Source organism: Pseudophryne corroboree, chromosome 10 (genome assembly GCF_028390025.1).
Source record: "Pseudophryne corroboree isolate aPseCor3 chromosome 10, aPseCor3.hap2, whole genome shotgun sequence".
NCBI classification, from domain to species: domain Eukaryota; kingdom Metazoa; phylum Chordata; class Amphibia; order Anura; family Myobatrachidae; genus Pseudophryne; species Pseudophryne corroboree.
The window spans coordinates 336,431,559-336,458,125 of NC_086453.1; the positions used below are offsets into that span (position 1 = coordinate 336,431,559).

Here is a 26,567-nt window from a genome sequence, read left to right on the forward strand (position 1 = left end):
AGATAACCTGTGGACCCTGCCGGAGAAAAGGTAGATAGAGACTTAGTGCTGTATTACCCGTACTAAATAGAGTGGGATACAGGCAGATTCACCTCGCTTCCAGGACCGATCAATACGTTTACGAACGCTGAGTGAATCCAGACGCTACTAGTGTACACTGCCGCTCCATGAACCTATAGTGAACACAGACGCTCAGTGAACACTGACGCACCAGTCACACAGCCGCCTATGCTGCGACTGGGTCCCTTTCATGTAAAGCGTCCGAGACGGAAGCAGGAAAACAGTTCATGGCAGGAGACTCGGAGGAAACTGGTCATGAACCGGAGGGAGCAGGGACCAGGAGAGCGTCCGACTCCCCACTGCCGACATCAACCCTAGGGATCGCAGCCTCATACTATTCCTGGGGTCTCTGATCCCTAAGGCCTAGCGCTGGAGCACCCGAGGTGGCAGACGCATCAGCGACTGTTTGGTAGTCTTCTCCCAAAACAGTGCGGCTGTGTCTGTATTTCCCTTCTAAGCGGAACAGATGCCTTACCTTCTCCCCGCGCTCCGGACACAGTATGGTTACGTCTGCTGGACCTGCTAGCATATCACTGTACTCGTGGGTAAGCGTTGTCGTGAACCGGCAGAGAGTTGTTGGAGCGGCTCTTTCTAAGGTACGTATAAGACGCTTTTTAGAAAGATCACTCAAGAAAAAAATAGACTATAAAAATAAAATAAGAAAGCTTAGGGCTGCTAAAAACCAGCAGCCCTCTGACCATGGTCCGTCTCCTGCTGCACCAAAAAAAAAAACTAATTTGCTTGAGCCAGGAGGCGGGGATATATGGACGGGCCCGTTGCATACTGGGAGGCCGAAAAGCTATGACCGAATGGTGCAAATCCACTGTCACTTCATCTTATCCCACTGTTATCCTGTGGATAACCTGTCGACCCTGCCGTAGAAAAGTAGTTTTCCCGAATTTTCGGAAAATCCGACACGAATTGAATAGACCCTCTAAACTCTTACTTTTGGGATTGTCTTTTGCCAAACAGTATACAGTAGAATAGGAAATTAAAAATCATATTCTATGAGCAATCCCACCTGGTCTATTCAGAAACCTGGTGGCTCTTTGTCACAAATGGGCATGTGTATAAATGATGTATGCAGCACCTATATTATACAACAATCATTTAAAGTATGGCTTTGCGGTTTAGTTTGATGAAAGTGTAGAAAGCCCCGGCGAATAGATTTGGGTACTGCATAAACTATTCTCCAATAACAAAGAAATGGGCCCTCTGAATTATAGCTTAGGGGCAGTGAAGGAGGACTACTGTATTGTCGTGTGCACTCTTAAAGTGAGAGTATTACTTTGACAACGAGAACACGTAATTGACAATTACCAACACTGTGAGGTTTTGCATTTCTGTAGTTAAACTGTATTGGTTATAAAGTAACATTTCACAGTAAAAATCACAAACTCCGCAACTTGCCTTGACATTTGAGAATCTAGAATCAAACGGTTACTAACTTACAATAGCAACTAATCCCACATTGCCTTTTGACATTTGCCTGGTGTCCACTAGGGGTCGCACTGTTCTATTTTTAACAACAACAAAAAAAAATGGATTGTCAATTCCATATGGTGCCGTTTTTGAATGATGTCTCTTTCCTGAAAACAAGCGTTGCATGGTAACCGTCTCCGTTACTGGCTCTCATCCACTGGAAGAGTGAAAAGAATCAAAGGGGGCAATTCAATTCAGAGGATGTGTCGTGATGATCAGATGGGCACATACAGTACCTGCCATATACGGTACCTGCAACATCACAAAGCTTCCAGCACACACCTAACGGTATGATGTTGCTGGACGCGATATGCAGTTCCGAAACAGCACACAGCATTTTACTGAATCCCCCCCCCCCACCCCCCCAAAATTCTATTCTAGGTGTACAGATGTGTCCTTACTTAACTTTGCCCTCCGCATGACATTCAACACAGTAGTGTGAGATGGTGCACTCCGCCAAATATACCATATCGCAGTAAAATCACAAAACATAAGTAGAAAATTAACAAAAAAAAGTAGCAAAACAATTTTGCAAAATAAAAAAATAACAGATTAACAAACAGAAATATTAGTTGTTTGCTACAAGTCATAGATTGTTGTATATGTACAACTTCATCTTCCACTTTTAACGCGATCGTATCGGGATATCGGCACTTGTAATGCTGGCGGTCAGACTACAGACAGCGGCATCCCGACACCTGTAAGGTAAGTGTTCTAACCCTAAGCTGCCCTTCCCGCAGCCTGACCCTAACCTTCCCTGGTAGTGCCTAACCATAACCATCCGTCCCTGCAGCCTAACTCTCCTACCTTAGTGCCTAACCCCCCCCCCCCACACACACACACTTCGTGCACAAACCTAACACTCCCTCCTGGCAGCCTAAATTTAAGCCCCCCCTGAACTTAATCCGTCCCCTCATACTTACGATTGGGATGCCAGCATTGAGATCCATGATGGGATCTCCGGGTTGGTATTTCGACTGCCAGCACCTTGACCGCTGGTATGCTGATCAGACCCCCTTTAAACCACATTGACAGTCTTATTAACAAACCGCAATTTTGACTAGTCTTTAATATCTGTGCTGGGTTTATTTTTGTTAATTTTTAGCAAATGGTTTTTTTTTTGGTTTTTGCAAATATTCACAAACAGGAATCTTTTGGGAGAACTGGCAAATTCCGAGAACTGTGTTAAGTTAAAAGTGTGTGTGTGTGTGTGTGTGTGTGTGTGTGTGTGTGTGTGTGTGTGTGTGTGTGTGGGGGAGGGGGGGGGGGGGGGAGGTAGAGAAAAAGAAGGCTCTTGTGTGGGCGCACTCTTAACTACTACTACTGTTTCATAAATTAGAATACAGGTAAAATAGTAATTTTATTAATAATCCACCACACTGACACGGTAATGAAGGAACAGACTCAAAGAGGTTTAGAAATAACAAATGTTCTGATCTTTGACGTTTAGTTGGATACATTGAAAGAGATGTAGACACAATCAGTAAGTACTGCATCTGTTTCCCTTTGACCAGTACAGATAAATCTGTATTAATAAGACCATCACAGGTCAGTAGGAGACATATCGCTACCACAAATGGTCAGAACACCTCGAGTAGCCTCACTCCAAATTTATGTGGGGGGGTCCTGCGTAAAAGAATATCTCTATGCATACAGGTCCTCTTAATAATATAAGTACTGATTGCTGTGCTGTTACAGACTAAAATTAAAATAGAAAGGAAAGTGGTGATACTGCTGTTAGAGTTGCATCATATGGAGGCCCAATAGATCGTATTTGTATTCTAATTTATGAAACGTTATTAGTTACACAAGAGCCCTCTTTTTCTCGACCCCCTTTACTTAACAATGTTTATTACTGGATCAGGGCGCACCACCAAGCGATATTAATCAATCTATTCTTAGATAGTATCCTTTTATTCTCAGTTATAGTGTATCCTAGGACATATTAGGAGACTTGTGCGGAATCACAATTTCTTACATTACCAAATTCCGAGAGCTCACAGGTTACAGGCAGAACACTGGACACCTGGTGGCTGAGTTTAGCATTGCTTTTTTTGGAGGGCAGCCGATAACATGGCGTTGCGCTCTATAGAGGGGTTTTTGGCGCGATTTCAGCAAAGCAAAAGTACGGACACATCTGTATAAGAAAAAAGTGGTCTCATCCTTTTCCTGGCAGAATATCTATCATGTTAACTCACTGCGGTATCATTCTCCCCCTCTGCACTGTCTGTACCAGAACTCCTTTAATGCAAGACTTACACGTATAAAAATAACGCAATAAAAACAATACTGAACGTATCAAAGGAAGAATAAAAAATACTGGAAAAACCTTGTGCCACAACCCTGGTGCCCAAAAACATAAATATATCAGGAAGAGCTTGCTGTGAGGTCACTGCTAACACTAAATATAATCAATACATCATAGGGGAATAGGTCATTACCATGTACTTAATCACTTCTGTCCTAGCAGGTCTATTACCCAAGTAAGGGTTCTCCAGATGGGACCCACAATATTAACCAACAGCTACAATCATTTTTATCATCTGGGACCGGAGAAAAATAAAACAGAATAAAAAACTATTTACATTTAAATAGAATAGTCTGCTAAGTAGTCATAGCATCAATAACACCGCCTTTAACCCAGTCCGTGCCTGAGAGAGTCAGCAAAGAGGGGCAACCTCTTCTGCTCACAGGGCATTCAGAAAAACATCACAAAGGTTTAGAGTTTTTTTATGTTTTTTTTTTTTTAAGTACTGGAGCCTTTTGTGCTTTGGTGTTTGGATTAAAGAAGGGGGGGGGGGGGGGGGCGGAAAATCGGTTAAAAAGCTCCTTGTAACCTCTTTATAAAAAAAAAAACACTGTATGGAAATCCCATTTCTGGCAGATGAAGGTTTTCTGTCAGCTTACAAATAAAACTTGTATTTGGCAGTGATCTTGTTAATACTGTAAATTGGGTCCCTTAGCCGGCGGTTCCAAAGTCACATCCAGCCACAAAGGTTTCTGTCTTGTTTCCATCAGATGCTGTCCGTGTTCCAGCTGAGGGCAGACTGGTTATACTTTGGCAAAACATGAAAGGGTCCATACGGACGTGTGGTCTTCACCCTTTGGAGTGCAATTTTGGGGTCGATTTCTCAAAGTCCCTTGTCCAAGCCATTTTTTTAGATGACAAACGAGGATTTGTGTCTGAAATCTCCCTGGAAGATAGAAGAAGCCAGATTAGTCTAGGCCGTTATTCATCAGCTTAAGCAAAGGAGAATTTTGGAGTTAAAAAGCCACTAACCCTGATTGTAAGTGAAAAGGCATGACTAAATGTGCACTAACAACTGTGTACATACACATACACATTATGGTTTGTAACGCCAACACATATAGTAGTAAAGATAGATGGACAGCTATAGATCGATCATCAACTAAAAAGGTTGCCCTCTAGTGGAGGATATTGAAATTTAACCAGTGCTCACAACAATCTGTCCCAAGAGTGCAGGCATATAAATAAAACAGCATAGCAACATCTCATCTGCTTATAGATCTCTCTTCCAGATTCCCCTGAATGTCTCCTCAGACATCACTTTGCAGTTGAGTTCAAGGGTGGAGTCATTCAGATGAGGAAATGGGATCAGTATGTAATCCCGGTGCATGGGATCACTGCGTTCGAAATACCGACGCCAGGATCCCGCTGGAAAAAATCTGACAGGGGTGAGTAAGAGGTGTTCTCCACTCTCCCCAACCCCCTTAACCCTCTCTACCCACAGTCTAACCCTAACCTCCCCCCTTAGCCTAACCCTCCGAGGGGGTCCCTAACCCTACCTACCCCAACCCCCCACACCCGCAGCTTACCTGTCCAGCGTCGCGGTATCTCTTCATTCAGGATCCAGGCTGTCGGTATTCCGGCGCCAGGATGGTACACCCGTTCTGGATGCCGGTGTTGACAGTCAGAATGGTGTCGAGATTCCGCCGCCTGTATTCTGACAGCTTCCCAAGGAAATATATAAATATAGCTTGTATTTTTCTGAGGTCTTAGCAGACATTAAAAAGAATCCAGAGTAGACAGATGTAAGCAGACTACTACATATACTATTTTCTTATATGCTAGCACTTCTGTGGACAGATTTTGGTTAAATTCAATATTAATATAGTCCACTAGAGGGCACCTTTTACATTTATAGTTTTTAGATATTCATCTGATCGAATACCAGTTTCTGGGAAACAGCAGCCCAATGAAGTTACAGGAGTGGATCCTTAATAAAAATATTTACTTTAAAAACAAAAAAAAACCCGGTAAATCCTTTTCTCGTAGTCAGTAGAGGACGCTGGGGTCCATATTAGTACCATGGGGTATAGACGGGTCCACCAGGAGCCATTGGCACTTTAAGAGTTTAACAGTGTTGGCTGGCTCCTCCCTCTATGCCCCTCCTATCAGACTCGGTCTAGAAACTGTGCCCGAGGAGACTACATACTTCGAGAGAAGGAAATACACAGATAGTGGCGAGATTCATACCAGCTCACACAACAAGGCAAATCCGGCCAACATGCCGGATAAACTCAGCAACAGCTGAAACAGTACTTAAACAGTAAAAAAACGCAGAACTTACCTATAAACCAGGCAGTACTGAACCACAAGTTCCACAGGGAATAACATCGGGGATGTCCTAAAGCAGTTCCTCATAGGAGGTGACGCACTGTAGCGGGCACAAAAACCCGGTGTTCAAAGGAAGCATCCTGGGAGGCGAATGTATCGAAGGCATAGAACCTTATGAACGTGTTCACTGAGGACCATGTAGCCGCCTTGCACAATTGTTCAAGGGTCGCACCACGTCGGGCCGCCCAAGAAGGTCCAACAGACCGAGTAGAATGGGCCTTGATAGTAGCAGGAGCTGGACGACCAGCCTGTACATAAGCATGCGCAATCACCATTCTAATCGATCTGGCCAGGGTCTGCTTGTGAGCAGGCCAGCCATGTTTGTGAAAACCAAACAGTACAAAGAGAGAATCAGACTTCCTAATGGGAGCTGTTCTCTTCACGTAGATATGGAGAGCCCGTACCACATCCAAAGACCGCTCTCTGGAAGACAATTCAGGAGAGACAAAGGCCGGAACCACAATCTCCTGATTAAGGTGGAAAGAAGACTACCTTAGGTAAGTACCCGGGACGTGTTCTAAGAACCGCCCGGTCACAGTGAAAAATCAGATAGGGGGACCTACAAGACAAGGCACCCAAATCCGACACCCGTCTAGTAGAGTCAATAGCCAGCAGAAATATTTCCTTAAGAGAAAGCCACTTAAGGTCTGCTGATTCAAGAGGCTCAAACGGAGACCCTTGTAATACCTCCAGAACCACCGACAAATCCCAAGGAGCCACAGGCGGGACGTAAGGAGGTTGAATCCGTAACACACCCTGAGTGAATGTATGAACATCAGGTAGAGTCGCAATTTTTCTCTGGAACCAAACAGACAAGGCAGAAATATGAACCTTGATGGAGGCCAGACAAAGGCCCAAGTCCAGGCCCTGTTACAGAAAGGCCAAAAGTTTGGCCGTGCTAAACTTGTAAGCGTCGTGATTGTTAGTTGCACACCAAGCAAAGTAAGAATTCCAGACCCTATGATAAATCGGGGCAGAAGCCGGTTTCCGGGCCTTCAACATGGTTTAAATGACCGCCTTAGAAAAACATTTGGCCCTCAGGACCGAAGCTTCAAGATCCACGCCGTCAAAGCCAACCGAGCCAAATCCTGATATACACAAGGGCCCTGAACGAGGAGATCTGGGCACTGCGGAAGTAGAAAAGGGACGCTATATCGAGAGACCCTGAAGGTCTGAGAACCAATGCCGTCTGGGCCACGCTGGGGCAATCAGAAGCAGAAGTCCTCCTTCTTGCTTGAACTTCCTTATTACCCTGGGCAGAAGTGACACCGGAGGGAACACGTAGGGCAGCCGAAAGTTCCATGGAATTGCCAGTGCGTCCACGAACGCTGCTTGAGGATCCCTTGTTCTTGCTCCGAAGACCGGAACCGTGTGATTGTGTCGAGACGCCATCAGGTCCACATCTGGGAGGTCCCACTTGTCCACTAGGCGTTGAAATACTTCTGGATGGAGGCTCCACTCTCCGGCGTGTACATCCTGGCGACTGAGGAAGTCCGCTTCCCAGTTTAAGACCCCCGAATGAACACTGCCGATATGGCCGGCAGATAGCGTTCCGCCCACTGAAGAATCCTTGATACTTCCCTCATTGCCATACGGCTTCGAGTGCCCCTTGATTTATTTACGCCGCTGTGGTGGCGTTGTCAGACTGTACTTGAACAGGTCTGTTCTGTATTAAATGCTGGGCCAAGTTTAGTGCACTGAACACTGCCCGCAGTTGTAGAATGTTTATCGGGAGGAGAGACTCCTCCTTGGTCCACCGACCCTGAAGGGAGTGTTGCTCCAACACTATGCCCCAACCTCTCAGACTGCCATCCGTCGTTAGAAGGACCCAGTTGGAGATCCAGAAGGGACGATCCCTGCTCAATCGCTGATCCTGCAGCCACCAACTTAGTGACAGACGGACCTCCGGAGACGAGAAGATCATGTGAGAACTGATCCGGTGAGGCAGGCCGTCCCACTTGGCAAGAATCAGTTTCTGTAGAGGGCGGGAATGCAATTGAGCATACTCTACCATGTCAAAAACCGACACCATGAGACCTAGCACTCGCATCGCCGAGTGTATCGACACTTGCGGACGAGATAGGAAGCATCGAATCCTGTCCTGAAGTTTCAGGACCTTCTCCTGAGACAAGAACAACCGCTGATTGTGAGTGTCCAACAATGCCCCCAGGTGCACCATGCTCTGAGCAGGGACCAGGGAAGATTTCTTCCAGTTGATGAGCCACCCGTGGGCTTGCAGAAACTGGAGCGTCAGATCCAGATGACTTAGGAGAACTTCTGGGGAATTTGCCAGGATCAACAAGTCGTCCAGATACGGGAGGATCCTGAGCCCTTGACGCCCGAAATTGATAATGGAGGTTGCCGACGGCAAATCTCAGGTACTGCTGATGCGACATTGCAATAGGAATATGCAGGTAAGCATCCTATATGTCCAGGGAGACCATATAATCACCGGGCTCCAAGGCTAGAACAATAGAGCGAAGAGTTTCCATACAAAACTTGGAGACTCTCACAGATTTCTTCAAGGACTTGAGGTTGAGAATGGGCAAAGAGGACCCATTCGGTTTTCGGGACTTGGAACAGCGGTGAATAGTACCCCTTGCCTCTCTGAGCCTAAGGCACCTGTACTAACACTCCTGTGTCCAGGAGGGACTGTACCAAGGAATGAAGAGTTTTTGCCCTCACCTGATCCGAAGGGACGTCTGTCAGGCAAAATTGATGAGGGGGACGATTCTTGAAGGATATGGCATAACCACGAGTGACGACTTCCCGTACCCAGGCGTCGGAAGTGGTCTTCAACCATTCCTGGGTAAACCCTAGAAGTCGGCCTCCCGCTCTGGGATCCCCCAGAGGGAGGCTCACCCCGTCATGCAGCAGGCATGTCAGTTTTGGAAGCTGGCCGACGGGCAGCCCAGGCACGTTTAGATTTGGGCTTAGTGGTTTTTGAAGTGCGAGCCTGTTTCGGATACATCTGACCTTTTGCTTTACCTGAAGGACGAAAGGAGTGAAAGGAAATACTCTTAACCTTCAGCACCGAAGGAGCAATACTAGGTAGACACGCTGTTTTAGCAGAAGCTAAGTCGGCCACTATCTTGTTGAGGTCCTATCCAAAAAGAATGTCTCCCTTAAAAGGGAGCACCTCCAGGCTTTTCTTAGAATCTAGATCGACAGACCAGGACCGTAACCATACACATCGGCGAGCCAAAATGGACGTAGTAGAAGCCTTGGCCGCCAGAATACCGGCATCAGAAACCACCTCCTAAATGTAATGAGAGGCTGTGACAATATACGAGAGACATTGTCTAGCATTATCAGAAAAGTTGGAAGGCAGCTCCGCTTCCACCTCCTGAGCGAAAGCTTCAATAGCTTCTGCAGGCCAACTAGCTGCAATAGTGGGCCGATGCACTGCTCCTGCTAGGGTGTAAATCGCCTTTAAGCAACCCTCCACGCGCTTATCCGTCGGTTCTTTCAGAGAAGTGACGGTAGTTACAGGCAGAGCTGTGGATACCACCAGCCACGCCATTTGCGAATCCACTGGCAGGGGTGTTTCCCAATTTTTACTTCGCTCCGCAGCGAGGGGATAGCGAGCCAGCATTTTCTTGTGAGGTGTGAATTTCTTTCCTGGACTTTCGCAGGATCCCTGACGTATTTCAACTAAATGGTCAGAGCGAGGTAAAATTTGTTTAACTATCTTCTGACGTTTAAATCTGTCTGGTTTCTTAGAGGTAGCATCAGGCTCTGGGTCATCAGTAATTTGAAGAATTAGCCTGATAGCCTCCAATAAGCCAGGAACATCCACCTGAGAGACAGATTTCCCATCAGAAGTATCTGGATCAGTGTTTGTGGGGTCAGTATACACGCCATCCTCATCAGATGAGGTGCCTGGGACATGGGTGGATTGTGAGGAAGTAATGGCCCGCTTAGAGGACACCTTGGTCTTAGGCGGGCGAGGGTTAGATTTCTGTTTAGTCAGTAAGTGATTCAATTGCTGTAATTGAGTGGACAGGAGATCTGCCCATGGCGGATTACCGCAGGGACAATGTGTGGCTGTACAGACACGTGAGGTCCCATAGGGGGCGTAAGTCTAGTTACCAGCGTATTCAGTAAAGTAGAGAAAGTAGCCCAAGGTGGATCATTGTGGACCCCCGTTGCTACGGCCATACTGGGGGGCAAACCCCCCCCCCAGAACCTGAACCCTCCACAGCTATGTTTTCCTCAAATGTGTCTGTAGCGTCACCACCACGTGTTGTGGGATCAGTCGCAGACCCATCGCCCTGAGAAGCTGACATAATATGACAGAGTGAACCACGGGCAACACAGAACAATATCAGCAGAATAATACCTGACCAAGAACCCCCTGTGCAGTGAAAGCACAAACAGAGGATTCAAGAGGTATTTGGTGACTGAAAATCACAGAGAAAAATACACAGAGTATATCCTGTGAGACACCTATATTAACTAGTAACCCTGACACACTTAGCCCCCTGCAGGGTACAGAATATAGGGATAGCAATCTGAGTGAGATACACGGAATGGAAGTCACGCAGCAGCTGTATATGCACAGAGTCACATGTACAATGCAGAAATTATGACAGGCAATAAAACTGCACTGGACTAGCAATACTAAGTAACACTAAGTAAAGCTATACAGATTAACAGATATATCAATGCACAGTAAAACACTGGATGTATATCACAGGGAACTTGTACTACATTATCCTGAATAAATGCACTGTTTCTTAACTAACACTGTCAACAGACATGTAGAATACTTAAGTGTCCTGTAAAATGCACAGCGCTGACATGCAGGCGGCTTTACAGAGGAGGATTTGCCCAAGCAGTCCCAGTATCAGCTCAGCATGTGAAAATGGCGCCCAAACGCTAACAGGGAGTGAGGGGGAGAGAGAGAGAGATGCAGTTCCGGGGAGGGAACATTTACTCTAAATGGCGCCCTGGGGCTGGGGGAGGGGCTACAGGTCAAAGCCTTATCCCCTTGCTGGATTTCACAACCGGATACTGTGGGCCACATAACAAACGGCTTTTGCCAAAACCGACCTGTGCCCTTGCCCTGGTGGTCTAGTGGGGTCCCTGTACTGCCACAATTTCCACACCAGCGCGCGCGGCCCGCCTCCCACCAGATAGCGATTTCCAGCAGGTCCCGCCTGGGGGAACCTCTTACCTTCTCCCTGAGTGCGGCCACGCGATCCTGGAGACTGCGGTGGTGTGTGTGCCTGTATGTTGAAACAGGAGCCCCCGCTGTAAGTACCCGGCAACCAGGGCGTGGGAGTATACAGCGCCGCTGGGGGAGGTGATGGAGCTGCAGCAGGAGATGTCAGACTGACATCTAACACCCACAGTGTCTCTGCTGCAGCCCTTGAAGTCTTCAATTTTCACTTAAAAAAACTCTTCTGAGGGCTACTTGGAGCAGCCCTGCCTGTTGTCTGCCTGCACTGCAGGCACCAACTACAAAACTGAGCTCCTGTGCACGGAGGCGCGGTTATAGAGGAGGCGGCGCTATGCATCCTGGGAACAGTCAAAGCTTTTAGCCTCTTGGTGCCTCGGATCAAGATCCTACTCTACACCCCGATGTTATTCCCTATGGAACCCATGGTACCCCGCTGCAGAACGGTATCCGTTCACATGGTCGACCATGTTATGGTCGACAGTCATTAGGTCGACCACTATTGGTCGACATTGACATGGACACATGGCCGACACATGAAAATGGTCGACACATGAAAAGGTCGACATGAGTTTTTTAACTTTTTTTCTTTTGGGGAACTTTTCCATACTTTACGATCCACGTGGACTACGATTGGAACGGTAATCTGTGCCGAGCGAAGCGGTAGCAGAGCGAAGGCACCATGCCCGAAGCATGGCGAGCGAAGCGAGCAATGCGAGGGGACGCGGTGCACTAATTGGGGTTCCCAGTCACTTTACGCAAAAAACAACACCAAAAAAGTTAAAAAACCCATGTCGACCTTTTCACGTGTCGACCATTTTCATGTGTCGACCAATAGTGGTCGACCTAATGACTGTCGACCATAACATGGTCGACCATTCATACCGGAACCCTGCAGAACAATTTGTGGTTTTATGCACTGTGGTGCACACCCCTTCTTAATTGAGTTGTATATCTATCTATATCTCACTACAGAGATCCTATTGTCTGGTCCTAACCCCCTCCTTGTCCCCCAGCACGCGGTCTAACCTCACCCACTATAATATGTGATGGGACCCAGATATAGTGGAGTAGGACCCCAATTTTTTTAAAGTGAAGGGTCCCTGGGACCCACAAATTTTTTCACTTAGCGCAATCACTGTGCACATGTTACGGACACTCTGAAGGCATGTAACGGATGATTTGTGGTGGTTCGCTTGTGTAAATGCAGCTCTCACACAAGGACACGGACAATCTTATACAATGTAGGCGAGAACATGTGGATAAGCAGAAGTACTTGTCCATATCAATTCACATGGACGAGGAACTACCCACATTTACATCCCCTTACAATGACGAGAAGAGGGCACAGAAGGGAACAACAGATGTCAGCCGCTTCTCACCTCATCACTTGTCCGCAAGTAGTTCACCCCATCAGTCTTCGTTGCATTCTTGTAGCTGCACAAGGAGGGGCAGAGGAATCATTAGTAACAGAATAACTCAGACATCAATCTAAGCAAAGTGGAAAACATCACATTACCTGAGCACTATACCATGTCTACATAGGAGTCCTAAAACCCCTGCACACCACACGTATTAATACAGTCATGTCGTCCTGTGCATTGCTGCAACAAACTAGAACAACTTTTATTTAAAAAAACAAAACAAAAAACAACAATATCAGAGGAGCAGATGTACTAAGCCTGGAGAAGTGATAAAGAAGTGATAAATGAAAGGTTATAACACATCAGCCAATCACTACGGTTTGAAGAATGACAGTTAGGAGCTGATTGGCTGGTGCGTTCTCACCTTTCACTTATCACTGCTTTTTCCATTTCTCCGAGCTTAACAGATCTGCCCCATAATTTGATAGGTAACAATTATACAATCCAATGACAGAGTACATAAGTATTGTCTGTATTATTAATAGTGTGCACACAGAAATTAATTCAACTATAGAATGATAGATCAATGAAGATTAATCATGATCCAACTGAAGATGACCCGTATAACTAGTAATTTAGGAAATAAAGTGAAAACATAATGGTTCTTAAGTTAGTAAGGGGGAGAGTTATCAAATCCTGAAGACATATGAGAAGTAGAGAAAGATAAAGTACCAACCAATCAGCTTCCAGTATTCGTCTCAGGCTAGTAGCAGAATCCCGCGTTACTACATGTGAATGCGCAGCAACCCAGGAATGTGCTCGGTCTGTAATACCACTTTCACACGGCACAAATAACCCGGTATCGACCCGGCATATTGTCGGGTCGGCGTGCGGTGTGAAAGGGGCATAGCCGAAATCGCGGGTCGCCTGACCCAGCAATTCAACCCGTTTACTACAGCAGGGAGAGGCGGCGCGGAGATGATCTCATCTCCCAGCCCCGCCTCCACCTCCGTCCCCGCTGCTATGGTAACCCGTCCGGCTTATTGCCAGGTCGGGGAAGCCTGCAGCAGCGGCCAATGTCGGATCCCACCCGGGAAGGACCCGTTTCCAAATCCTGGGTGAGATCCGGCATTGGCAGTGTGAAAAGGGTATAAAGGGCCAGGAAAAATAACCCTGCATTTCAACCTGGGTACTTACCAAGGTTGGACACAGGATTGACCCAGGTTGCTGTGCAGTGTAAACAGGTTACCCGTGTCATACGACATGGGACCTGTTTAAAGTAAAGGAAGAGCCAGTGCTTGGAGATGATCTCACCCATGTTCAGTGACGTGGCCGACTCGGAAATAAACCGACTGTGATAAAGGGGCCAGAGTTGGGTAGCAGCCAGGTTGGATACGTGTTCAAAATCCCCATGTGACCCGGTATTTAGATACGAAAGGGGAATAACTGTCGTTTTATTGGTGCTGAAAAAAGGAGATTTATGGTAGAATTACCATTGTTAAATCTCTTTCTGCGAGGTATACTGGATTCCATAAGGAATAACATCGGGATGTAGAGTTGGATCTTGATCCGAGGCACCAACAGGCTAAAGCTTTGACTGTTCCCAGGATGCACTGCACCACCTCCTCCTCTATATCCCCGCCTTCAGGCACTGGAGCTCAGTTTTGTTAACCTGTCCAATGCAGTAGCAGATAAGAGAGACGATAGTAGTTAGCCACATAGAAACACATTCTCACAACAGGAGAAGGTACCAGCGGCTAATGCCATACAAACCCAAAGAAGCTAAGTGCGTCAGGGTGGACGCTCTGTGGAATCCAGTGTACCTCGCAGAAAGAGATTTAACAATGGTAAGTCTTACCATAAATCTCCTTTTCTGCAGCGGGGTACACTGGGATTCCATAGGGAATAACATTGGGGATGTCCTAAAGCAGTTCCTCATGGGAGGGGACGCACTGTAGCGGGCACAAGAACCCGGAGTCCAAAGGAGGCATCCTGGGAGGCGGAGGTATCAAAGGCATAGAACCTGATGAATGTGTTCGCTGAGGACCACGTAGCCGCCTTGCACAATTGTTCTAGGGACGCGCCACAGCGGGCCGCCCAGAAAAGTCCAACAGATCGAGTAGAATGGGCCTTGATAGCAGCAGGAGCTGGAAGGCCAGCCTGCGCATAAGCTTGTGCAATCACCATTCTAATCCATCTGGCCAAAGTTTTCTTATTCGCAGGCCAGCCACGTTTGTGAAAACCAAAAAGGACAAAGAGAATCAGATCTCCGTAAGGGAGGCAGTTCTCTTCACATAGATACGTTGAGCCCGTACCACATCCAAAGACCACTCTTTGGAGGACAAACCAGGAGAGAAAAAGGCCAGAACCACAAACTCTTGGTTAAGGTGGAAAGACGACACCACCTTAGGTAGATAACCAGGGCGAGTTCTAAGAACTGCACGGTCACGGTGAAAAATCAGAAAGGGTGACCGACAGGATTAGGCACCCAAGTCTGAAACCGGTCGAGCAGAGGCAATAGCCAGCAAAAATGCGACCTTAAGCGTAAGCCATTAAAGGTCCACAGACTCAAGAGGTTCAGATGGAGACTCTTGTAGGGCATTCAGAACAACAGACAGATCCCATGGAGCCACAGGAGGAACATAGGGAGGTTGAATCCGCAAAACATCCTGAGTGAAAGTGTGAACATCAGGAAGAGACGCAATCTTTCTCTGAAACCACACCGACAAGGCAGATATATAAACTTGGGGGAGGACTAGTGATGAGCGCCGGAAATTTTTCGGGTTTTGTGTTATGGTTTTGGGTTCGGTTCCGCGGCCGTGTTTTGGGTTCGACCGCGTTTTGGCAAAACCTCACCGAATTTTTTTTGTCGGATTCGGGTGTGTTTTGGATTCGGGTGTTTTTTTTCAAAAAACACTAAAAAACAGCTTAAATCATAGAATTTGGGGGTCATTTTGATCCCAAAGTATTATTAACCTCAAAAACCATAATTTACACTCATTTTCAGTCTATTCTGAATACCTCACACCTCACAATATTATTTTTAGTCCTAAAATTTGCACCTAGGTCGCTGGATGACTACGCTAAGCGACCCTAGTGGCCGACACAAACACCGGGCCCATCTAGGAGTGTCACTGCAGTGTCACGCAGGATGTCCCTTCCAAAAAACCCTCCCCAAACAGCACATGACGCAAAGAAAAAAAGAGGCGCAATGAGGTAGCTGTGTGAGTAAGATAAGCGACCCTAGTGGCCGACACAAACACCGGGCCCATCTAGGAGTGTCACTGCAGTGTCACGCAGGATGTCCCTTCCAAAAAACCCTCCCCAAACAGCACATGACGCAAAGAAAAAAAGAGGCGCAATGAGGTAGCTGTGTAAGATAAGCGACCCTAGTGGCCGACACAAACACCGGGCCCATCTAGGAGTGTCACTGCAGTGTCACGCAGGATGTCCCTTCCAAAAAACCCTCCCCAAACAGCACATGACGCAAAGAAAAAAAAGAGGCGCAATGAGGTAGCTGTGTGAGTAAGATAAGCGACCCTAGTGGCCGACACAAACACCGGGCCCATCTAGGAGTGGCACTGCAGTGTCACGCAGGATGGCCCTTCCAAAAAACCCTCCCCAAACAGCACATGACGCAAAGAAAAATTAAAGAAAAAAGAGGTGCAAGATGGAATTGTCCTTGGGCCCTCCCACCCACCCTTATGTTGTATAAACAGGACATGCACACTTTAACCAACCCATCATTTCAGTGACAGGGTCTGCCACACGACTGTGACTGAAATGACGGGTTGGTTTGGACCCCCACCAAAAAAGAAGCAATTAATCTCTCCTTGCACAAACTGGCTCTACAGAGGCAAGATGTCCACCTCATCATCATCCTCCGATATATCACCGTGTACATCCCCCTCCTCACAGATTATCAATTCGTCCCCACTGGAATCCACCATCTCAGCTCCCTGTGTACTTTGTGGAGGCAATTGCTGCTGGTCAATGTCTCCACGGAGGAATTGATTATAATTCATTTTAATGAACATCATCTTCTCCACATTTTCTGGATGTAACCTCGTACGCCGATTGCTGACAAGGTGAGCGGCGGCACTAAACACTCTTTCGGAGTACACACTTGTGGGAGGGCAACTTAGGTAGAATAAAGCCAGTTTGTGCAAGGGCCTCCAAATTGCCTCTTTTTCCTGCCAGTATAAGTACGGACTGTGTGACGTGCCTACTTGGATGCGGTCACTCATATAATCCTCCACCATTCTTTCAATGGTGAGAGAATCATATGCAGTGACAGTAGACGACATGTCCGTAATCGTTGTCGGGTCCTTCAGTCCGGACCAGATGTCAGCATCAGCAGTCGCTCCAGACTGCCCTGCATCACCGCCAGCGGGTGGGCTCGGAATTCTGAGCCTTTTCCTCGCACCACCAGTTGCGGGAGAATGTGAAGGAGGAGATGTTGACAGGTCGCGTTCCGCTTGACTTGACAATTTTCTCACCAGCAGGTCTTTCAACCCCAGCAGACTTGTGTCTGCCGGAAAGAGAGATCCAAGGTAGGCTTTAAATCTAGGATCGAGCACGGTGGCCAAAATGTAGTGCTCTGATTTCAACAGATTGACCACCCGTGAATCCTTGTTAAGCGAATTAAGGGCTCCATCCACAAGTCCCACATGCCTAGCGGAATCGCACCGTGTTAGCTCCTCCTTCAATGTCTCCAGCTTCTTCTGCAAAAGCCTGATGAGGGGAATGACCTGACTCAGGCTGGCAGTGTCTGAACTGACTTCACGTGTGGCAAGTTCAAAGGGCATCAGAACCTTGCACAACGTTGAAATCATTCTCCACTGCACTTGAGACAGGTGCATTCCACCTCCTATATCGTGCTCAATTGTATAGGCTTGAATGGCCTTTTGCTGCTCCTCCAACCTCTGAAGCATATAGAGGGTTGAATTCCACCTCGTTACCACTTCTTGCTTCAGATGATGGCAGGGCAGGTTCAGTAGTTTTTGGTGGTGCTCCAGTCTTCTGTACGTGGTGCCTGTACGCCGAAAGTGTCCCGCAATTCTTCGGCCACCGACAGCATCTCTTGCACGCCCCTGTCGTTTTTTAAAAAATTCTGCACCACCAAATTCAAGGTATGTGCAAAACATGGGACGTGCTGGAATTGGCCCATATTTAATGCACACACAATATTGCTGGCGTTGTCCGATGCCACAAATCCACAGGAGAGTCCAATTGGGGTAAGCCATTCCGCGATGATCTTCCTCAGTTGCCATAAGAGGTTTTCAGCTGTGTGCGTATTCTGGAAAGCGGTGATACAAAGCGTAGCCTGCCTAGGAAAGAGTTGGCGTTTGCGAGATGCTGCTACTGGTGCCGCCGCTGCTGTTCTTGCGGCGGGAGTCCATAGATCTACCCAGTGGGCTGTCACAGTCATATAGTCCTGACCCTGCCCTGCTCCACTTGTCCACATGTCCGTGGTTAAGTGGACATTGGGTACAGCTGCATTTTTTAGGACACTGGTGAGTCTTTTTCTGAGGTCTGTGTACATTTTCGGTATCGCCTGCCTAGAGAAGTGGAACCTAGATGGTATTTGGTAACGGGGGCACACTACCTCAAGAAATTGTCTAGTTCCCTGTGAACTAACGGCGGATACCGGACGCACGTCTAACACCAACATAGTTGTCAAGGCCTCAGTTATCCGCTTTGCAGCAGGATGACTGCTGTGATATTTCATCTTCCTCGCAAAGGACTGTTGGACAGTCAATTGCTTACTGGAAGTAGTACAAGTGGTCTTCCGACTTCCCCTCTGGGATGACCATCGACTCCCAGCAGCAACAACAGCAGCGCCAGCAGCAGTAGGCGTTACACGCAAGGATGCATCGGAGGAATCCCAGGCAGGAGAGGACTCGTCAGAATTGCCAGTGACATGGCCTGCAGGACTATTGGCATTCCTGGGGAAGGAGGAAATTGACACTGAGGGAGTTGGTGGTGGGGTGGTTTGCGTGAGCTTGGTTACAAGAGGAAGGGATTTACTGGTCAGTGGACTGCTTCCGCTGTCACCCAAAGTTTTTGAACTTGTCACTGACTTATTATGAATGCGCTGCAGGTGACGTATAAGGGAGGATGTTCCGAGGTGGTTAACGTCCTTACCCCTACTTATTACAGCTTGACAAAGGCTACACACGGCTTGACACCTGTTGTCCGCATTTCTGATGAAATACCTCCACACTGAAGAGCTGATTTTTTTGGTATTTTCACCAGGCATGTCAACGGCCATATTCCTCCCACGGACAACAGGTGTCTCCCCGGGTGCCTGACTTAAACAAACCACCTCACCATCAGAATCCTCCTGGTCAATTTCCTCCCCAGCGCCAGCAACACCCATATCCTTCTCACCCTGGTGTACTTCAACACTGACATCTTCAATCTGACTATCAGGAACTGGACTGCGGGTGCTCCTTCCAGCACTTGCAGGGGGCGTGCAAATGGTGGAAGGCGCATGCTCTTCACGTCCAGTGTTGGGAAGGTCAGGCATCGCAACCGACACAATTGGACTCTCCTTGTGGATTTGGGATTTCGAAGAACGCACAGTTCTTTGCGGTGCTTTTGCCAGCTTGAGTCTTTTCAGTTTTCTAGCGAGAGGCTGAGTGCTTCCATCCTCCTGTGAAGCTGAACCACTAGCCATGAACATAGGCCAGGGCCTCAGCCGTTCCTTGCCACTCCGTGTGGTAAATGGCATATTGGCAAGTTTACGCTTCTCCTCCGACAATTTTATTTTAGGTTTTGGAGTCCTTTTTTTACTGATATTTGGTGTTTTGGATTTGACATGCTCTGTACTATGCCATTGTGCATCGGCCTTGGCAGACGACGTTGCTGGCATTTCATCGTCTCGGCCATGACTAGTGGCAGCAGCTTCAGCACGAGGTGGAAGTGGATCTTGATCTTTCCCTATTTTTGGAACCTCAACATTTTTGTTCTCCATATTTTAATAGGCACAACTAAAAGGCACCTCAGGTAAACAATGGAGATGGATGGATACTAGTATACAATTATGGATGGACTGCCGAGTGCCGACACAGAGGTAGCTACAGCCGTGGACTACCGTACTGTGTCTGCTGCTAATATAGACTGGATGATTGATAATGAGATGAAATCAATATATATATGTATGTATATATAATATCACTAGTACTGCAGCCGGACAGGTAGATAATATATTTATTAGGTATTGGTAATGATGACTGATGACGGACCTGCTGGACACTGTCAGCTCAGCAGCACCGCAGACTGCTACAGTAAGCTACTATACTATAGTAGTATGTACAAAGAAGAAAGAAAAAAAAAAACCACGGGTAGGTGGTATACAATAATATATATATATATATATATATATATATATATATATATATATATATATATATATATATATATATATATATATATATATTTATTATATACAATTATATATATATTAAACTGGTGGTCAGGTCACGTTGCAACTTGCAACTAGTACTCCGAGTCCTAAGCAGACAATCACAAAATATATTATTATACTGGTGGTCAGTGTGGTCACAACAATGGCAGTGTGGCACTGACTCTGGCAGCAAAAGTGTGCACTGTACGTTATATGTACTCCTGAGTCCTGCTCTCAGACTCTAACTGCTCCCCACTGTCAGTGTCTCCCCCACAAGTCAGATAATACACTTACAGTCACACTATCTAATCTATAAATATCACTTCAGCAAGTAGTATACAGTATAGTAGTACTCCTCCTAATAATGCTCCCCAAAATACTGTGTCTCTCTCTTCTCTAAACGGAGAGGACGCCAGCCACGTCCTCTCCCCCTATGACTCTATAATATCACTTCAGCAAGTAGTATAGTAGTATACAGTATAGTAGTACTCCTCCTAATAATGCTCCCCAAAATACTGTGTCTCTCTCTTCTCTAAACGGAGAGGACGCCAGCCACGTCCTCTCCCTATGACTCTATAAATATCACTTCAGCAAGTAGTAGAGTAGTATACAGTATAGTAGTACTCCTCCTAATAATGCTCCCCAAAATAGTATACTGTGTCTCTCTCTTCTCTAAACGGAGAGGACGCCAGCCACGTCCTCTCCCTATGACTCTATAAATATCACTTCAGCAAGTAGTATAGTAGTATACAGTATAGTAGTACTCCTCCTAATAATGCTCCCCAAAATACTGTGTCTCTCTCTTCTCTAAACGGAGAGGACGCCAGCCACGTCCTCTCCCTATGACTCTATAAATATCACTTCAGCAAGTAGTAGAGTAGTATACAGTATAGTAGTACTCCTCCTAATAATGCTCCCCAAAATACTGTGTCTCTCTCTTCTCTAAACGGAGAGGACGCCAGCCACGTCCTCTCCCTATGACTCTATAAATATCACTTCAGCAAGTAGTAGAGTAGTATACAGTATAGTAGTACTCCTCCTAATAATGCTCCCCAAAATACTGTGTCTCTCTCTTCTCTAAACGGAGAGGACGCCAGCCACGTCCTCTCCCCCTATGACTCTATAAATATCACTTCAGCAAGTAGTATAGAAGTATACAGTATAGTAGTACTCCTCCTAATAATGCTCCCCAAAATAGTATACTGTGTCTCTCTCTTCTCTAAACGGAGAGGACGCCAGCCACGTCCTCTCCCTATGACTCTATAAATATCACTTCAGCAAGTAGTATAGTAGTATACAGTATAGTAGTACTCCTCCTAATAATGCTCCCCAAAATACTGCGTCTCTCTCTTCTCTAAATGGAGAGGACGCCAGCCACGTCCTCTCCCTATGACTCTATAAATATCACTTCAGCAAGTAGTAGAGTAGTATACAGTATAGTAGTACTCCTCCTAATAATGCTCCCCAAAATACTGTCTCTCTCTCTTCTCTAAACGGAGAGGACGCCAGCCACGTCCTCTCCCTATGACTCTATAAATATCACTTCAGCAAGTAGTATAGTAGTATACAGTATAGTAGTACTCTTCCTAATAATGCTCCCCAAAATACTGTGTCTCTCTCTTCTCTAAACGGAGAGGACGCCAGCCACGTCCTCTCCCTATGACTCTTAATGCACGTGTGAAAATGGCAGCGACGCGCGGCTCCTTATATAGAATCCGAGTCTCGCGAGAATCCGACAGCGGGATGATGACGTTCGGGCGTGCTCGGGTTAACCGAGCAAGGCGGGAGGATCCGAGCCTGCTCGGACCCGTGGAAAAAAGCTGAAGTTCGGGCGGGTTCGGATTCAGAGGAACCGAACCCGCTCATCCCTAGGGAGGACAGTCGAAGGCCTAAGTCCAGGCCCTGTTGCAGAAAAGCCAAAAGTTTGGCAGTACTAAACTTAATAGCATCAAAATTCTTAGCCGCACACCAGGTGAAGTAAGAATTCCAGACCCTATAATAAATCCGAGCCGAAGCTGGTTTACGGGCTTTCAACATAGTTTGAATGACCGCCTCAGGAAAACCTTAGGACCTCAGGAGTGAAGCTTCAAGAGCCACACCGTCAAAGCCAGTCGAGCCATATCCTCGTAGACACAAGGTCTGGGAGTTGAAGTTGAAGAGGATGCTCTATCGAGAGACCCTGCAGGTCTGAGAACCAATGCCGTCTGGGCCACGCTGGAGCGATTAGAAGTAGTATTCCTCCTTCTTGCTTGAACTTCCGAATAACCCTGGGCAGGAGCGACACTGGAAGGAACACATATGGCAGCCGAAAGTTCCATGGAATTGCCAGTGTGTCCACGAACGCTGCTCGAGGATCCCTTGTTTTGATCCGAAGAGCGGAACCTTGTGATTGTGTCGAGACGCTATTAGGTCTACATCTGGTAGGCCCCACTTGTCCACTAGCAGTTGAAAGACTTCCGGATGAAGACTCCACTCTCCGGCGTGTGTACGTCCTGACGACTGAGGAAGTCTGCTTCACAGTTGAGGACCCCCGGAATGAACACTGTCGATAAGGATGGCAGATGGAGGTTCCGCCCATTGAAGAATCTTTGACACTTCCATCATTGCCATGCGGCTTCGCGTGCCTCCTTGATGATTTATGTACGCCACCATGGTGGCATTGTCCGACTGTACTTGAACAGGCCTGTTCTGTACCAGAGGCCGGGCAAGTTTCAGAGTATTGAACACTGCCAGCAACTCCAGAATATTTATCGGGAGGGAAGATACCTTCCTGGTCCACCGACCCTGAAGAGAGTGTTGCTCCAACACCGCGCTCCAACCCCGCAGACTGGCATTTGTCGTTAGGAGGACCCAGTTGGAGATCCAGAAGGGACGACCCCTGCTCAATTGTTGATCCTGTAGCCACCACCTCAGTGACAGACGAACCTTCGGAGTTCAAGGAGAACATGTGAGATCTGATCCGGTGAGGAAGGCCGTCCCACTTGGCAAGGATTAGCTTCTGCAGAGGGCGAGAGTGAAAATAGGATTTTGGTACTTACCAGGTAAATCCTTTTCTTTGAATCCATAGGGGGCACTGGAGTACTCTTGGGATATGGACGGCTTCCATAGGAACATGGCACTGAATAGTTAAATTTAGAACTCTCCTCCCCTCCATATCCCAGAGTACCTCAGTGTTTTTTACTGAGCCGAACAGGAGCTAAAGAGAGGTTGACAATGAAGAATTACATATAACATAACGGACAACAATAAAGTTGACACATAACGTGACTGACAACTAAACAGTTGGCACTATAACCGCTAGAACTTGAAACTTTGAACCAGTCGGTGAGAATGTGTTACCAGAAGATCCTCTGAACTTACCACAAACCAGGTAAAACTGCTCTGGGTGGGCGTCCAGTGCCCCCTATGGATTCAAAGAAATGGATTTACCTGGTAAGTACCAAAATCCTATTTTCTTTTTCATCCACTAGGGGTCACTGGAGTACTCTTGGGACGTACCAAAGTTTCCCCCGTGGGCGGGAGAGCTGTTTGGCACCTGATTCACTAGGCGGCCAAAGCTAGATGCGGATGCCGCAAACGTATCAAACTTATAAAAGCCCACAAACGTGTGCACTGATGACCATGTAGCCGCACGGCAAAGCTGCGTCGTAGAAGCCCCACAACCAGCTGCCCACGAAGTTCCCACGGAACGTGTGGAATGAGCTGTTACTGATGTAGGCAGCTGTAACCTAGCATGAAGTTAAGCCTGACGAATGGTCAGTTTAATCCATCTGGATAAAGTCTGCTTAGAAGCTGACCAACCCATCTTGGCAGCATCATAGAGAACAAACAACGTATCAGTCTTCCGAACTGTAGACGTTCGGGATACATAAACGCGTAATGCGCGTACCACATCCAAGGTTCCAGAATTTCCTGTCAACACAGGAACTACTATTGGTTGATTGATGTGAAATGATGACACTACCTTTGGTAAGAAAGTGGAATTCGTCCGAAGTTCCGCTCTGTCATCATGAAACACCAAATACGGTGGCTTGCATGACAAGGCACCCAAATCTGAAACACGCCTTGCCGAAGCTAAGGCTAGTAGAAAAATTGTTTTCCAAGTGAGAAACTTTATATCCACTTGTTGTAAGGGTTCAAAATATGAAGACTGTAAGAAATCTAAAACCAGATTCAAGTCCCATGGCGCTGTAGGTGGAATGAATGGAGGCTGTACTCTGAGGACTCCTTGCAGAAAAGTGTGTACCGACGGCAATAGAGCCAATCGTCTTTGAAAGTAAATTGACAACGCAGATATCTGCACCTTTAGTGTAGATAAACGCAGTCCTCCATCTAACCCTGTCTGTAGAAATAACAAAAGACGGGATAACTTGAAAGATGAAGTCGTAAACTTCCGATCTTCACACCAAGCAATATAGACACGCCAAATTCTGTAATAATGAGCCGCCGTAACCGGCTTCCTAGCTCGTAACATGGTTGGTATAACTGATTCTGGAATGCCCTCTCTTCTTAAGGGGGAGGTCTCAACAGCCACCCCGTCAAACGCAGCCGCGCTAAATCGGGGTAAAGGAACGGACCCTGTTGTAACAGGTCCGTACGTAGTGGGAGCGGCCAAGGATCGTCTGCGAGTAGTCCGCGGAGATCCGAGAACCAAGCTCACCGAGGCCAATGAGGCGCCACTAGTATTACTGTGACGGACTCTCTTTTGATCCGTTTTAGCAACAGAGGGAGCAGCGGAAACGGTGGAAACAGATACACAAGGCTGTACGGCCACGCGATGGTGAGAGCATCCACCGCCACTGCCTTTGGATCTTGTGTTCTGGACACATACTGGGGCGTTTGGCGATTGTGGCGAGATGCCATCAGGTCCACTTGAGGGTAACCCCACCTCTGGACCAACATGTGAAACACTTCTGGATTTAATGCCCATTCTCCTGGATGAAAATCCCGACGGCTGAGATAATCCGCCTCCCAGTTGTCCACTCCCGGAATGAACACTGCTGACAATATCACTTGATGATGCTCGGCCCAATTGAGGATTCGAGCTACTTCCCGTATTGCCATGCGACTTCTCGTTCCTCCTTGTTTGTTGATGTATGCGACCGCCATCGCATTGTCTGACTGCACCTGAACAGTCTGAGACCGAAGCATGTGCACTGCTTGTCGTAGCGCATTGTAAATTGCCCGGAGTTCCAGGACATTTATAGACAGCAATCTTTCGTGATCCGCCCAGAGACCCTGGAGCTGACAATTTTGAACTACAGCTCCCCAACCTCTGAGACTCGTGTCCGCCGTTAGAATTATCCAATTCCAGGCACTGAACCGTTTCCCTGCGGTTAGATTTTGTACTTTGAGCCACCAGAGTAGAGACAATCTGGCCCGTGGCGACAACCTCACCCTGTGGTGAATCTGCAGATGCGAGCCCGACCACTGTGCGAGCACATCCAGTTGAGAAGGACGCGAGTGAAATCTCCCGAACTGAAGCGCTTCGAAAGCCGCCACCATTGTGCCTAAGAGGCGAATGCACAAATGTACCAGATGACGAATGACCTGTACTTTCTGTTCTGGTAGGTAAATTCTTTGATTTACCGTAACGAGAATCATACCTAGGAATTGAAGTCGTTGAGACGGAATCAGATGCGATTTCTTGAAGTTGACAATCCAACCGTGCTGAACCAGTACATTGTACGTAAGCAACGCATGTTGGAGGAGCATCTGGTGAGACGGAGCCTTGATGAGCAAATCGTCCAAGTACGGAACTATTATCACTCCCAGGGATCTGAGATGAGCTATCATCACAGACATCACCTTGGTGAATACCCGAGGCGCTGACGAGAGGCCAAACGGTAGAGCCTGAAACTGATAATGGTTCTGCCGTATTGCAAACCGCAAGAACCTCTGATGAGTTGGCCAAATCGGAATGTGTAAGTACGCATCCTTGAGATCCAGTGCAATCATGAATTCCTGTGGCTCTAAACCTGCAATTACTGACTGCAGAGATTCCATCTTGAATCTGTAGTAAGTGATGTACTGATTGAGACCCTTTAAGTTCAATATTGGCCTTACCGAGCTATCCGGCTTTGGTACCACAAACAGCCTGGAATAATAACCCTGACCTCGTTGGTGTACAGGGACCGGAATCAAAACTGTTGCATCCAGCAGAGACTGAATGGCAATTTGCAGAACCGCTCTCTTGTCGTCCGACACAGGCAGTCCTGTCTTGAAAAACCGCAGTGGCGGTAGACATTCGAACTCTATTTTCTAACCCTTTAACACTAAATTGCGGATCCACCCATCTGTGGACGTCTGTAGCCACGCCAACTGGAACGTCTGAAGGCGTGCTCCCACAATTGGAGATCCGAGATGGGCTGGGAGCCCGTCATGCCACTGGCTTGTCAGTGACCTTTGCGTCCTGACGACTGGTGTTGG

The 26,567-nt window shown here is 47.2% G+C and overlaps 1 protein-coding gene across 1 annotated transcript in view; it reads right to left on the minus strand.

The window, feature by feature from the left end:
* Positions 1-1,393: 1,393 nt before the first annotated feature.
* Positions 1,394-26,567, minus strand: part of JAM3 (junctional adhesion molecule 3) — a 169,044-nt gene continuing 143,870 nt past the window's right edge. Inside the window, exons 8-9 of the mRNA XM_063943610.1 lie at positions 12,746-12,800; positions 1,394-4,736 (exon numbers count right to left, since the gene is read on the minus strand). Of these exons, the coding sequence (XP_063799680.1) occupies positions 4,701-4,736; positions 12,746-12,800 (91 nt within the window). The 3' untranslated portion in view covers positions 1,394-4,700. The remainder of the gene's footprint in view (positions 4,737-12,745; positions 12,801-26,567) is intronic.